Here is a 16,568-nt window from a genome sequence, read left to right on the forward strand (position 1 = left end):
TCACCCAAATAGAATCATGTTGTCTGCGAGACCTTGGCAACCCTGTGATGAAATCCATATTGATCATCTCCCACTTCCACTCTGGAAGTTCTATCCTCTGAGCCAAACCACCGGGCCTTTGGTGTTCAACTTTCACTTGTTGGCAATTTGGACACTTAGCAACAAACTCAGCAATGCCCTTCTTCATGCCATTCCACCAATAAACTTCACGCAAATCACGATACATCTTGGTGGAACCCGGATGAATAGAATATCTGGAGCTGTGAGCTTCATCCATAATCTTCTCTTGGAGTCCATCTACCATAGGTACGCACAATCTACCTTGAAATCTCAAAACACCATCTCCCCCTTGTTCAAAAGCTAATACTCTTTGCTTTTGAACATTTTCCTTCAACTCGAGCAAAATGGGATCTTGATCTTGCTTCTCTTTCACTTCTGACATTAATGATGACTCGGCCCTGCTCGTCACCGCTATTCCTCCTTCTATGGAATCTGTAAATCTGACTCCCAGGCATGCCAGTATGTGCACATCTTTTGCTAACTCTTTCCTTCCTTCTTCAATATGGGCGGTGCTACCCATAGACAACCTGCTCAAAGAATCAGCAACAACATTAGCCTTACCTGGGTGGTAAAGAATACTCAGGTCATAATCCTTGAGTAACTCTAACCACCTCCTCTGTCTGAGATTAAGCTCTTTCTGAGTAAGCACATATTGAAGGCTCTTGTGATCAGTGAATATGTCGACATGCACACCATACAAGTAATGACGCCATATCTTCAAAGCAAATACTACAGCAGCTAGCTCTAAGTCATGGGTTGGGTAGTTCTTCTCATGAACCTTTAACTGTCTGGAGGCATAAGCTATAACCTTGCCATTCTGCATTAAGACACAACCCAAACCAACTCTAGATGCATCACAATACACCACAAAACCTTGAGTACCTTCTGGTAGCGTCAAAACTGGAGCTGTAGTCAATCTCTTTTTCAATTCTTGAAAGCTTTTCTCACAAGCTTCAGACCATTGAAATTTCACTGTCTTCTGAGTCAACTTTGTCAAAGGAGATGCAATAGTCGAGAACCCTTCAACAAACCTTCTATAATAGCCAGCTAATCCCAAGAAACTCCTAATTTCAGTTGGAGATGTGGGTCTAGGCCAATTCTGCACTGCCTCAATTTTCCGAGTATCAACTTTAATTCCATCACCGGACACAATGTGGCCTAGGAATGCCACAGACTTAAGCCAAAACTCACACTTAGAGAACTTAGCATACAACTCCTTGTCTTTCAAAGTCTGAAGAACTGTTCTGAGATGACTAGCATGATCTTCTTCATTCCTTGAATAGACTAGTATATCATCAATAAAGACAATAACAAACATATCTAAATAAGGTTTGAAGACTCTATTCATCAAATCCATGAAAGCTGCAGGCGCATTAGTCAAACCAAAGGACATGACCAAAAACTCATAATGACCATACCTGGTTCTGAAAGCTGTCTTTGGGATATCACTTTCCTTTACCCTTAACTGATGATAGCCGGATCGGAGGTCAATCTTTGAAAAACAAGTGGCACCCTGAAGCTGATCGAAAAGATCATCAATCCTCGGAAGAGGGTACTTGTTCTTGATGGTAACCTTGTTCAACTGGCGGTAATCTATACACATTCTAAGGGAACCATCTTTCTTCTTCACAAACAAAACCGGAGCACCCCAAGGTGAGACACTCGGTCGAATGAAACCCTTTTCTAGGAGATCTTTCAACTGCTCTTTCAACTCTTTCAACTCTGCTGGTGCCATTCTATATGGTGGAATAGAGATAGGACGAGTATCTGGAATGAGATCTATGCCGAAATCTATCTCTCTCTCAGGAGGAATTCCGGGTAGATCATCAGGAAACACTTCTGGAAACTCTCTTATTATAGGAACTGACTGGAAATGAGGTATCTCAACACTAGAATCATGAACTCGGACTAAGTGATAGATACAACCCTTCGAAACTAACTTTCTTGCCTTAAGGTACGAAATAAAACGACCCTTAGGCACTGCTGAACTGCTACTCCACTCTATGACTGGCTCATTCGGAAACTGAAACTTGACTGCTCGAGTTCTACAATCTATCGATGCATAACAAGCATGAAGCCAATCCATACCTAGAATGACATCAAAATCTACCATGTCTAACTCAACCAAATCAACCATGGTGCTCTTGTGATTGATAGAAACAGGACAATCACGATAAACTCTTTCCGCTAGAATAGACTCCCCAATAGATGTAGAAACACAAAAGGGTTCACAAAGTCTTTCAGGAAGAACCTCAAACTGATTTGCAACATAAGGAGTTACAAAAGATAAACTCGCTCCTGGGTCTAGCAAAGCATACACATCAAAAGCAAAGACTTTGATCATACCAGTGACAACATTCGGAGAATTCTCTTGCTCATGGCGACTGGTGATAGCATAAAGGCGGTTTGCTCCTCCACCTACACTAGAAGTAGCTCCTCTAGGTGCCGTCCTGTCTGGTGGAACAACTGAAGAAGACTGTGCTTTATTGCTTCCATTACCCTGCCTATTCTTTGGACACTCTCGCATGAAATGTCCATTCTGACCACACCTGAAACAACCAATGGAGCCATCTCGACAAATACCTGAGTGGTTCCTACCACATTTGGCGCAAACAGGAGGCTTACTACTCCCTTGCGCCACACTACCCGAAGATTGTGCTGGTCTAGCCCTGAAGTCCTTCGAATTCTGAACATTAAATTCACCTCTGTATCTGGGTGCAGGTGCTCTAGCAAATGATGGAGCAGGTCCCTTTTGCCTTTGCTGAAAGGAGGAACGGTTTGAATTACCTCTCTGCTGCCCGGACTCGTTCCCGATGCACACCTATTGTCATATGTTGGGAGCTGTGGAAGGCTAGATGCAGTCATCGATATGAAGGAATCAAATGCAATCCCCTCAGAGTTATCTCTTAGGTAATTTCTTTGGTAAAGTTGTTAATCAATTCTAATTTTCCTTGTCTTAACTTGGACAGGGAATGGCATATAGCATGGCAGCAGATTGAAGTACTTAAGCCGAGACTAGACATTCGATGCATCAAATGGATTAAACCAATAAAATATAAATTAAACACCGACGGCTGCAATAAAGGCAACCCAGGAAAGGCAGGAGGTGGAGGCATTTTAAGGAACGAGAGAGGCCACTTGATTATGGCATATGCTGAATATTTTGGAGAATGCTTAAACAATATGTCTGAAGCTAAAGCAATTCTCTTTGGTATCGAATGGTGCCTAGATAAGGGATTTACAAACATTTTGGTGGAATCTGACTCCATGTTAATTATTAATATGATTAATGGAAAAGCTAAAACACCATGGCAAATCAAGCACATCATTGAAGACATTCATAGCCTTAAGGTACAAAGCACCTTCTCTTTTCAACATTGTTATAGAGAAGTGAACATGATAGCAGATTATCTAGCAAATATGGGAGTATATACTATGCAAAGATCATTCTTCACAAAGTTTTTGTCTCTTCCTATGAGAGTTAAAAAAACTTATGAAGAACGAAATAGAAGAGCTCCCAACCTTTCGGATTAGAGCTCAAACGAAAACCTTCTCTTTTGATCATGGTTGATTTTAACAAGAGTTTAGTATATTTTGTAGTTAGTATTCTAATGTCTAACAGAATTTACATTGTAAATGATTTGTCCTTGACAAATTTCATATGTGGTTATTTCATTCCTAATAGTAGGGGACATTTCTTGTACAAAGAGGAAATCTACATCCTCCATGTAACTCAAGGGGGCTTGGGCAAATATCCACCCTCTTCTTTTGTAAGTGTGATCTTTTGAAGCAATGCACAGGTTGGGGCTAAGCCTAAACCCCTCCATCACAGATGGATTTGGAAAAAAAAAAAAAAAAAAAATTTTGTCAAAAATAAACTTTTTTTTTTTTTTTGAAAAATTCACATGTCAGATTTGAGAGAGACCGTGATAAAATATTTAAAAGCTACTTACTTTTGACATTTTCAATTTTCAAGGTTTTAAAACAAAATTGAAGATATAACATGATACTACTTTTCGCTAGTTGAATCTCATATCCAAGAGCACATGCAACGTATTTTGTTCATTATATTACAAGTCAATGATCATTCTTTATGTCCAATCACAAAATAGACCATCTCAATTGGAAAAATAAAACTAATATAGTATATCACAAACATTGCAATGTGCATGCACCTTCCTATGCCGATCAAAACACAAAACTGATAAGAGTTCAAACTTCAAAATATGGTTGTCAAATGTGTAGATTGGTTAAATTTGAACGGACTAACCTATATTGAATTAGTAAATGAAGTGAAAATTGTATGGATTATTGAAGTTCAAAGTTATAAACAAATTGTATCAAATTTGTACTAAAATTATATTATAATTGTATGTTAGTGTTGTATGAAAACTATATTTCAAGTTTGTATGTTGTTGTAATTGTATTAAATTTGTATGAGTATCAAGTGAAAGTTGTATATAATGTTGTTGAAGCGTTATATTAAATCTTTAGCAACTAACATTAACTTTTACAAAAGTTTATATAGTTATATATACATATTGCATGAACATGGTGAATACACAAGGAACAAATATATTTTATACATGACTTGTATAATTTATTGATACAAATTATATTTGTTAATACACTTGATAAAATTGTATTTGTCGATACAACCTCTCTCCTCTTTCTCTCTCTCCCAAATCTCGCTCACCTTGATCCTCCCTTTTTTAATATTGCTTGCATCTCTTCTTCTTCCCGCATGTAATTACTTGTAGCTTTGAATATCTAATCAAGCTTAAATTTAGTTCTCCTCTTTAGTGGGATTGATTAAAATTTTGAAAATAGAAGTATCGAGGGGTTCAAAATTTAAATTTGAAGTATTTTGGAGTAGATTTGAGTTAAATTTCAGAAAAGGCACAAGGAAAAGACGAATTCAAATTTCGAATAATAGCGTATATGCATATATAAACATCTCTTATACACTATTATACACCTATATACATAATGTAACTCTTGTATAAAAGTTGTTCAAAACAAGTTCAAATCTCAATTAAAATGAATTCAAATTTTGTAACCAACCTCGTTTCTAACAAGTCTAAACAATAATCACTCCAAAAATTCTCACAAAATCAAATTTAAATCCACTCATTTAAGCTTGTTCAACAAATGATGATACTTTAAAAATCTAATTTTCACCACTCAAATGAATTTGATTTGTTGAACTTACATTTGAATCGCCATATTGATTTGGAGATAGGATTAGAAATTTCAAAGAAAATTTACTTATGTGTAATTCTCCCAAAATAGAATGGAGGGGGTAGCAATTATCACAAATCCATGGACCTATTTTGTAGACAAAATTAAAGTTTATACCCCAAAAGAGTCAAAACAGAATCCAAGAGGGCATAAGTCAAAAACTACTGATCACTCAAAAAACGCTTAACAATGGCTGCTCCGTTACTCCTCAGAGGTCTGCCAATCATCCGGCTCCGCTTCTGCTATCAGCGGCTGCCGAATCCTAGCTTTGTTCTACTTTCTCCGAGGCTGTTTTCAGCTGCTTCCGAATCGGCTCAGCCCTTCGACGACGCGGCGTCCGATGGGGACCAGACCACCGCCGTGCTAAGCGCCAAAGACCCGCCCAATTACCCGAGATGGACTGACCCGGACTATCGAAAATGGAAAGATCAGGAAACTCAGATACTCAAAGATATCGAGCCCGTTATTTTCCTGGCCAAGGAAATTATCCACTCCGATAGGTCCGCTTTCTTCTTCACTAATTTGCAATTTTCATATTTGGGCGTTTCTAAATTTGATGTGAATACCATTTTTAACCACAATGCTACGTAATTTGATTTTTCAGTATCATATATTGAACTCATTAGTTATCTAATACTAGGAATGATTTGTTCATCCTATTAGCTTATCAGGCTATTTAGTTCGTAATTGTTCATTTGAGCTTATTATGAGTTGAATTGTGACTTCAATGCTTGCTTTGTGTTTGTGGAAATGGAAATGCATAATGTTTAGTTGAATATGTGAGGCAAGTGCGTGACTTAATTCACTTACCAATGGAATTTATGAGCCAAGTAAGGGAGATTGAACTATTGGTGAAGACAATGAGAGGCACTTTCCTATTGAAGGGGAAAAGTACACTGATGGCTCAATGAAATTGGTAGTTTAAAGCTAAAATATACCAAAAGGCCCCTAAACTTATTTTGTAAAATTCATATACTAATGAGACACAAAACATGCGCTTGAGAATTTCATCTGGTGATAAGAGTGTTAGGTGGTGCATGTCACAAACACTTTCGTATATAAAAGCATGGTATTTTAGTGGAGAAGGGTAGAAAGACGGGGCTTTTCAAACAATTGCGGCACTTGCTCTGTGAAATTTCTCGATTAGAAAAGATGAGACAAAATAAATTTATTTTCTGTTGTAAGAACCAAACATGCGAAAGTGAAATAGCTAATTCAAAGAAATGGAGTTGAAATTAGAAGTGAAATCGTCAAAAACATGAAAAAGAAATGGTTGTACATAGAGAAGGAAACATAAAATTGAAGAGGAAGGTAAATAAACTATTTTATTGCAAGAACAACAACATACCCAGTATAATTCCACAAAGTGGTGTATGCGGAGAGTAGAGTATACACATGCCTTACTTCTACCTTAGGTAGAGAGATTGTTTTTGATCGACCCTTGGATCAAGAGAAAAAGTCCAAAACAATCCAGAAAACGAAGTAACAGATGTACAAGAAATAACATAATATGATATTCAAAAGGACAAGACAACAGATAATTAAATACACTATTTGATGAATGAGGGAAAAAATTTACCATTATTTACTCATGCATCTATATTATTTGGTGTTTTACCTTTTCATTTTGGTCCAAAATAAGTGGTGTTTTACATAATCAAGAAGGAATTAATTTAATTTTTTTCCAATTTACTCTTATTTACACATTTCAATTCAAAGAAATCTTTTTTAATAACAATTTTTTGGAAGTACCTTAAATAGGTACTCCTATTTCTTCAAAGGCATTTGTATGCACGTACTATTATGAGATATTGCTTTCACAAGATATGTGCGCATAGTATTATGTCATACACCTCAAATCTCTATGCTCTTTGTACTTATCAACTTAGGAAGATGCAAATTTAAGAGTAAGTAGTTTCTGGGGGTGTGTCAAAGTCCAAAACAACAAATAATATGGACCGGAGGGAGTACTTAGTCCTATGAACTTAGAAGAATTTAGACTAAATTACCCTTAATAAGATTTTAATCTTTCTAAGTATAAAGAGCATAAGAATTTGAGGTGTACGGAACACTATGATGACATCTTTCTAAGTAAAAGTAATATGAAATAATATTATGTGCATATCAAATGCCTTTGAAGCAATAGTGATAGTACTATTTAATGTACTCATAGGAAATTGTAATTGAGAAAAACTTGTTCACAATGTGTGAATTTTGAAGAAAAAAACCTAATACCTTCTTGATTATGTAAAACACCACTTATTTTAGATCAATATGAAAAGGTAAAAACACCAAATAGTGTATGGATTGGAAGGAATAGTTTCTTAAGGGATATGCCAATGGCAGAAACACCAAATGATATGGACCGGAGAGAGCATGTTATATATAATATTGTATTTCTGGGGCCTCTAATATTTGGGAGCCTAAGACAATGACTTTATTTGCCTTAACCTTGAGTCGCCCCTGAAAAAGTATTATCCTTTGAGTCTTTGATTATTAAAACATACAAGTCAAAATGCAACTGATCTGTAAATAGGAGGGTGGTATGTGGATAGAAGAAAAAGCAACAAAGGAGGAAGATCTTAAGTATATGTGAATTCCAACTTGAGGTGCCTAAGCTTGGGTTAGCCAGATAGATGTTCTAAACCAAAGATTCGTAGAAGCTTAGATAAATATACCTATAATTCTTGCCCTGTTTAATTGGAAAGATAATGTGGAGTTGCTGGCTTCTAATCTTCCATAAACAATGGTGAGACAATAAGGAATCAACTTTTTTTTTTGGTTGAAATGATGATTAGGAATCAACTACTTAACTTGCATAGTTTTTTTCTTGATTAAAAAAATGATTCAACTGCTTAACATTATTTTTTTTTAAAAAAGAATCAACTACTTACTATCTCTGTTCTACTGCTAGCAATTAGAGGGAAACAACTTGAAGGGAGTTTTACTACCAATCACAAGTTTCATGTTGGACACAGTATTCATAAGAAACTTCTGATCAAAGAGTTCTCTATCAACTGCCATCTACTTCTGATATCCTTACGGAAATCTTTTTAAAATAAGAACATTGAATATCTTCCCACAAATAAGTGAATTAGACCAGATTCCTTGGTCCAGAATAAGAAGTGGTCGGTTAATTTCATAAATTTCATCGTAAATGTGAAATACTTTTTATATTTGAGAGAACGTAATGTAATTTTCAAATGTTAACTCTATACTTATTTTAATTGTTAAATGGGTTCTCATGCTGCTTCTTTGTACTTGAAAAGATTGTATGTTAACAAGCGTATATCTCAAGAATCTAGACACCATCTTTTCAAAACAAAAGGACGAGTATAATTTCAGATGGCTGTATTTTACCTTTCTAAATAATTACACCTCGAGAACTGAATGAGAGAACCACACAATCAGATTGTTCCAATTACCAATTTACCATTCTCAAGACATAATAGAACAACTCCTTATTCTTTTCTTTTTTTATAAAAAACACAAGCATCTAATCCAAACACAAGAAAAAAATTAAATGTATCTGATTGCAACCATTAACAATCTTTTTGTTCAAAACTGGCGTTAAAAATGTTTATATTTTGAACGCATGCATCCTACGTCATATCTGGTAACTCGTGCTTATAATCTATAGTCCCATTTCTTCTAGATGACAAACTAATGTAATTATGTCTCTTGATTCTAGCTGAATGGATAGTGTCTGTGCAATTTCGGCTAATTATTAGAATAAGTTATTTTTCAGCCGACAGTTCTGATAAAAAAAAAAATGAACCCTCAGGGGTTGGCCTGCTGGCAATTGACTTGAGCCTTGGGGTTTGCTCCCTTTCAAGGTCTCAAGTTCGAAACCCAGTGGGTGCAAACAATTTCTGAGGGCCATCGGACTGGGTAAAACCTGAATTAACCATGGTGCACTTGCGGGAAACTCCTTGCCGAGGGCCTGTGCACCCCCGGGATTAGTCGGGGCTCAAAGAGACTCGGACACCCGGTGCAAATCAAAAAAAAAAAAAAAAAAAAAAAAAAAAATGATGTTTCAGCCCCACAACAGTTATATTGTATAGGATCTTTGTTCAAGATTTGGAAGGGGTAAATGAAACATAGGGGCTCAAGTAAGGACATAATTGGCCTCAAGTCCCACATATATTGAGGCATAAACTTGCCATTCATCTCATGCCTGTCTCAATGTGTTTTGCCTCTGTCTTAAAATTTCAAACCCAACAAATTCAGAATTAAGGTAAATATGTCTATATGTATTGGGAAATGTGGGACCTATATGCTGTATCCCACTAAGAAAAACTTTAAGCATGGTTAACATGTCTGAAGTCACCTTTATACCTAAGGGTGTGGCCTAGTGATCCATGAAATGAGTTGAAAACCATGAGGTCATAAGGTTCAATTCAGGTAGTAAAAACACTAACTGGTGTCTTCCCATTTTCCCAAACCGTGGTGAATTGAATTACCTTGTACATCTTTATTAAAAAAAAAGAGTTACCCCATACATGTGTTGGTGGGAGGTAGCAGGTATTCTATGCAATTAGTCGAGGTGCTCAAGTTGGCCCAGACACCACAGTATAAAAAAATTGTGAAGTCCCCGAGTCATGATAGGTTTGAAACTCACCAAACCCTGATAGGGTGCCCTTACTCCTTAGTGATAGGACCTCTAGGTGGATAATAGAACATCCTTTTACTCCTATCATTTCATCTTTCTGTGATTTAATTGTGACATTTTCACAAAATAAGAATGATCTTTACCAGACTTAAAAGTTCTTTCTTTGACCACAGCTTCTCTCGCTGTGCAAGTGTGACGTAAGATATTTTCTAAGCTTCAGCTTTTCCCGACCAACTTACCATATACTTCAGGTCCTTTCAATCAATTTCATATTAGATCTGAATTGAGCTATAGGATTATCATTGTTATGTCTTACTTGAGTTTCTCATTCAAGAAATTGTTTCGCTACATGGATTCAACTGATGATTCAATGTATGCGTGTTTGTTAACGTTTTAGGGTACTTTGAAGAATCTGCATGAAACTATGAAAGAACTATGTCTGTTATAACACATGTGTGACACGGACACGTCAAGGAAAATAAAGGATCTATGTAGCAACTCTTTCCATAAGGAAATTTAGTATTCACAAGGAAATGAACAAACCGAGATTCTTAGATTTGTTCTGTGGCGTGCAAGGATATTTAGATGTTATAGTTGCTAGATCATCATGTGTCCATGTATGGGAGATAAGACTCACAAGAAGATCAAAAGTACATGAGTTTTGATTTAACAGAATGATTTCTATAGAGTGGCTTATTTATTTTGCAGTTTCTTGTGAACTTCAAGAACCATGAGTTATGTGAGAAAATTTCTTTTCCTGATGTTATTCACTTAATTTACAAAACCTGCTAGAGGAGAAGATTGCAAATTTTATACTGGATAGAAGATAAGTAATTATCACATGAATAACTAATACCCCACATAACACTAACCAACAACAAAGCAGCTGCTAATGGTTAAATAAGTCTTCAGACTTAATGTGGAAGAGTAAAATTTTCAAGAATATATTTTAATTATCACTCTTTAGTCATTATCAATTTCCTCTTTCGGTAGTCACTACTACAGTAAGTGCTATCTAGCTTGCTTGCTTCATATCACTGCCACTATTATACACTTCAATTGAGTTTCAGTCCAAGATACAAGAGTTGAACTGATTCATTAAAAACATATGCAAATAGGATCTTCATTTGTTGATATTTCATTTGATTTGTTATCCTCCTGGACTAGATGTATTTGTGTTTTGTTATGTTTCATCTAAACCTTGGTTTCGGGTGATCTGCCTAACATGTTGTTTCTGTAGTTAGTGTCAAGTTGAAGATAGAACACGATCTTCTCTTCAAAAATAGAAATATCATTGTTATGGAACAGGTTGGTATTGGCTGAAAATTTTCAGTCAAAGTTACTAGAAATTCACTCTATAGTTACATAGGTATGGGCTTCTTTTCTTTTGTTTCTGTCTTGTAGGAAATTTGGCGCTCAATCTTCTACTACAAGAGTACTTCGCCTGTACCTTTCTTGTCTGCAAAGGCTTCATCCTTGTGCTAAATCTTATCCTTTTTCTACGTTACCAGGTATATGGATGGAGAACGTCTGACAGCAGAAGATGAGAAAATAGTGGTAGACAAGCTTCTTGCTTATCATCCCCATTCTGAAGATAAAATTGGATGTGGCCTCGACTCAATTATGGTTGGTCATATAGTTTGATTAATACTCTTGTTGTTTGATTCCTATTAATAACTTTTACTTAAATTTCTTTCCAACTGACTGAAAAATGTTGGTAGAGATGGACTTTTTCTTTTGGTTTGTTAGTTTAGCCTTTTATCACTGTGCTGCATTACAAATTATGTTAAATCTCAAACTACATTGAGCGCTCACTCAGTCTGGTGAATAGCATATGACAGGCAAATCTGAACTATGGTTCTACAGAAGTGGAAGAGTGTCTTTCCTTGTGAATAACAGCCTTCCCTTTTATTCATAGTAGAAAGCCATCGCAAAACTATACTACACTTAATAGAAAAGGAACCATGTGAAGCGTTCCTGAGTATGACAACTTATTTTACATTGTGCAGATTATTTTGAATTTTTGATGGTAAAATGTTCATCTATCTGTGATCATTATACTACTTTCATGCTAAGCTGTTTGCTGATGTAAGAGTCAGGTTCTTAGCCTAAGTAGCATGTAAAGAGGCAGTACTTATGTGGCTGGTGATTAAATTGTTTGTTATTGAGTTGACTAATAGCCTCTATTTTGTAGGTTGATCGGCATCCCCAGTTCAAACGATCCAGGTGTCTCTTTGTCGTAAGATTGGACGGTGGATGGATAGACTTTTCCTATCAGAAGTGTCTTAGACAGTACATTCGAGATAAGTACCCTTCTTATGCCGAAAAATTCATAAAAGAACACTTCAAACGTGGTAGTTGAGTTTTATTTCAAACAACCTCTCCTCACATAAATACTAAAGTTGGAAGCTGTTGGCCTGTAAGAGCCCTCATGGTGGGTCTTTCTCAATGAAGGAACAAGAAAATGACAGGAACTTATGAATGCTTGGTGTGTGGCTAAAGGTGTTTATGGATTAAATGACCAACAAATGACTTTCTGATACCTTTAGTCAATGTGGTAGATATTAGTTGACCAGAGAATTTCAAGTTTTATTTGGTGGGAGAATAAAGTTGATGGAAATAAAAAAAATAAAAAAAGTACACTTCCATAGTAATTAGTTGGCTTTGCTTGTAATGTTGACTATCACTCTTTTTTGGTGAATCACTGTCTCTATCTTCTTTAATTTCTGAAGGCACATTACCTGGCATAGCGGCTTGCACAAAGTAAAACTTGCATGCTGATGACTGCATTTATCTTTGAGTAAAGATAAAATTTACTTCGCCAAGTAATGAAGGTGGTATAGCAAGTGTTTGTGCTGGTGGTAGGTAGTAGGTACTCGATAAAATAGTCAAAGTGCTTACGAAAAGCAAGTTTGTATACTTAGGAGGAATAGTCAGACATGCATTATGTTTCTCAGATTCAATCATGCAAGGGAAGTGTCATGATTGCCACTGAACTCATGCTCACTTGTACATCTCCAAAAATTTCAAAAAAAAATAAAGGTAGCATGCCTTTTACACTTTTTGACTGTAGGATCATGTCATGTGCATCAATTTTGGATTGGGAAAAATAATAATATCACTTTTATCAGTTTCATAAATATGAATTGTGTTTGTGTGAAAATTAAGAAAACTAGCTAAGGCGCTGTTTGTCAGTACATAGTGATGGTCGAGGTAGAATTCGAGTAAGTCAAAGTTGTCCCAGCTTTGCATGTTACTAGTTCGTTCTTTTGGTCACTTTGGCTTACCAAAAATCGCCTATCTATCCTTTTTTAAAATAATAATAATAATGGTGTTCGATTCATCTATTATAAACTTCGATTGTTCTATTGAATTATGATTCCTCTCTTAGTTTTCTTAATGGTTTAATTTAGTTTGCACATATTTTGACCATCCTACAAAATTATTATTTGTCCATTTTCTAATAACGATGATGTTTGGTTCAACAGTTGCATATTTCAATATCATCAATACAAGTATCAGATAACTATTAACGAACTCTTAGACAGAGGTTATTAATGACTTTACCTTTTTGCCTCATTGCATAGCTCTTAAGTTTTTACCCTCTTAATTTAGTTAAGTGGTGGAAACATCAACTTAGCAATTTATGATATATTATTAGTGATGATGATATGGTTTTTAACTTTTAATGTTGGTGCTATAATGTAAACAGACCGGATAATTGGAGTTTCACTATTTGATTAGGTGTTGTGGGTCCAAAATCCACAAGTAATTTCTCTTTGATGAATCCTTCCAGCTGGATAGGAAATCTATCCACCAGTTCTTTCTTCTTTTTCAAAAATCTTCTGCGCACAATCTTTATAGGATCTTTGAGAGAGACAAACACGTACTATAAACCCTCTTGATCGTAAAAATTATTCACTTTATTTGAAGATCGTGTTTGATTATAAAAATTTTAATCCAATTTGAAAATTAGTTTATAACTTGTTACTTTTCACTTTTGAAGTTGTATTTAAGTACATTCGAACGTTAGTATTATTTCCAAAAAAATAATCAAACACAACTTTAACAATGTATATAATCAAGGTGTTTTATAACATTGGAACAAAGTTTATACGTTTTTGTATTTTTATTAAAAAATTATGGGAAAAAGGGAAGTATATTTTCCTCTCCCAAAATATAGGAGTATTATGTATTGGGAGAGTTAAATAAATTTATCTTATAGTACGATCTTCTATATAATATATAATTTAGTATAAATTAACTTCTATAACAATTTGTGTTTTAAATTTCAAAAAATTATGTCTGAAGTTTATATTTGTCGATACTCTATTTCTGACTATAATATAGTACTCAGTGAATTCTGTCAATTTTTTTCTTTTTAGAATGAGAGTACTTTTTGAGACAAGAAATTTCAAAGCAATGGGGCAATGGATTTTGATCAATCAATCCCATCCCATCAGTATTTGATTATCGAATTATTAATTTGTTGTTGTGACTGTTTTTTCCAATATGCAATGTGATGTTTTCTCTTGTTATATATTTGTTTTTCTCTTTAATATATGCTGTTTATACTAAGAATTTTTCAAAAACAACATTTCTATCTCCGTGAGATAGGAAAAAGCCTGCATACTCTTTATCATCAGACTCCACGTATAAGATTACATTGAATACGTTATTATTGTTGGTGGTCCCATCCCATCAGCTCATCAAGAGTACATAATATAATTGTCATGCAATTATATTGGAGATAATATAGGGCGTCGTCCCTATGAGCTTTTTAGTCTCCATAGAGCTGCTGTTTTGATTATATTCAGTAAATAATATCGAGAAAAGAAAAAAAAAGTTTAATTAGATTGCAACTAGAAGGTTAACTATACATTGTGATTGTAAAATGTAAATGAATCCTTGTACCGTCAAGTTACTTTAAAGATAATTATATTTAATTAACTTCGAAAGGTGAGATTAGTAACTTCAAAAATAAATAAATTTCAAACTTCAAGATAAGCAAAAATATTAGACAATTTATCATCATATGTGGTCTGTGGATAAGGTTATTCAGTGTAAATTATAATTGACGACATGTACCTAATATAATCTATTAATTACACACACAAAAAAAATTATAATAACAAATTAAAAGTATACTAACAATGTTAGAACTCTTTCATATCTAATCAATACACCTAAAAGATAATTATATATAACCGTCCGTAATATATATGTTGTTAATAACTTTGAAAATAAAACGAATTTCAACTAGAGCTAAAACATTAACGTATATTAAAAGCATAAGAACTGTTTGGTGTAGTCAATGTACATAAATTAATTTTAGAAACATTAATTTATTATGCCTAGATTGAAGTCTGATGACCTGTTTTTGGCAGTTTGACTACCAAATTTATGTCACACGACCAATAACATGAGTTGTATGATTTCTGGAGTAAATTAATTTATCAATCATAACCAATAATTTGAAGAAAATAAACATTAAAATAGTAATAAAAGTAATCCAATAAATAGAGACGAAAATAAAATAAAATAGTGATACTAAAACTACTAACATTAATGAGATTACAACTGGAATCAACATGGATTTGTAGTGTAGTATTCACTACAACAAAAACACCTTTTAACGGCAATAAATATACACATTAACAAAGAGTGTTAAAACATTCACCGGCACTAGTTAATTATCATTGGATCCAATGTCGTTAAAAATTTAGGGACATACACAGAGTGTTAATTGCCGCTAAAAAATCATTTTTGTTGTAGTGATTAGTGAGACTGCTCCATTCTTAACCATATGACTCAGGTTCGAGTCTGAAATATGAAAAAAAATATGTTGGAAACGTGACCCCAATGAACCCTAGTGCGTGATCCAAATTTAATCGAAACTCCAATACATATCCTAAATAAATTAGAGATTACAACTGGAGTATGATGTCAAAATAAAACCTAGGTCACAATAAATATTATCACCATATTTACGTGCACCGTCCGGTCGAATTTCAATATGAAGAAGAAAAGTACACGAAATTAATTGTTTTTTAATATTCAAAGGAGAATAGATAGTTGAATAAGAGACCGTCTTGGTTAGTTGATTAAAAGTAGTTGATAAATACTAAATGTAAAAATATTTTTAGATATTAAAATTAATTTTATGTGTTTGAATAAAAATGATGAATTCAATGGAATTTGTTGAGGATAGCGAGAGAGAAGTAGAAGAATTAACTAAATAATGTGTGGTTGGTAAGCAAATTAAAGATCGGATTAATTTTATTTTGAATATCTATACGTGCAACTTTCTAATAAATAGTTGATATAAAGGTGACGATAAACATATTTTTTCTCCTTTTTTATTAATATGACCGCAATATATTTAAGGATATTTACGAAAAATATAAATTTTACAATATTTTAACATAAAAAAATCATGAACAATGAAAATAAATATAGATATAGTATCTTTTAGGAAAAATATTTTTAAAATATAAAAGATATTAGAGAACGAACTATGGAAATAGAAGAGAAAGATAATCTCTTTTAGGAAGAATATTTTGAAATTAAAGAAAGATTATTAGAGATAAATCGTAAAAGAATTAGTCAAATCAAAACATTTTATACTCTCTAAAAATTATGTGCTTGTTTAGCC

At 34.2% G+C, this 16,568-nt stretch overlaps 2 protein-coding genes across 2 annotated transcripts in view; both read left to right on the top strand.

The window, feature by feature from the left end:
• LOC125811425 (WD40 repeat-containing protein HOS15-like) overlaps positions 1 to 16,568 on the top strand; it is a 286,140-nt gene that overhangs the window by 67,691 nt on the left and 201,881 nt on the right. The gene's annotated exons all lie outside the window — the stretch shown is intronic.
• On the top strand, positions 5,402 to 12,660 carry LOC125811911 (protein DCL homolog, chloroplastic). The gene is made up of 3 exons (XM_049491460.1): positions 5,402 to 5,801; positions 11,425 to 11,539; positions 12,108 to 12,660. The coding sequence occupies exons 1-3, from the start codon at positions 5,491 to 5,493 to the stop codon at positions 12,273 to 12,275; spliced, it is 594 nt and encodes a 197-aa protein (XP_049347417.1). The 5' UTR covers positions 5,402 to 5,490; the 3' UTR covers positions 12,276 to 12,660.

This window comes from Solanum verrucosum, unplaced genomic scaffold, assembly GCF_900185275.1.
Source record: "Solanum verrucosum unplaced genomic scaffold, falcon-dt-bn FXZP01000235.1, whole genome shotgun sequence".
Lineage (NCBI taxonomy): Eukaryota > Viridiplantae > Streptophyta > Magnoliopsida > Solanales > Solanaceae > Solanum > Solanum verrucosum.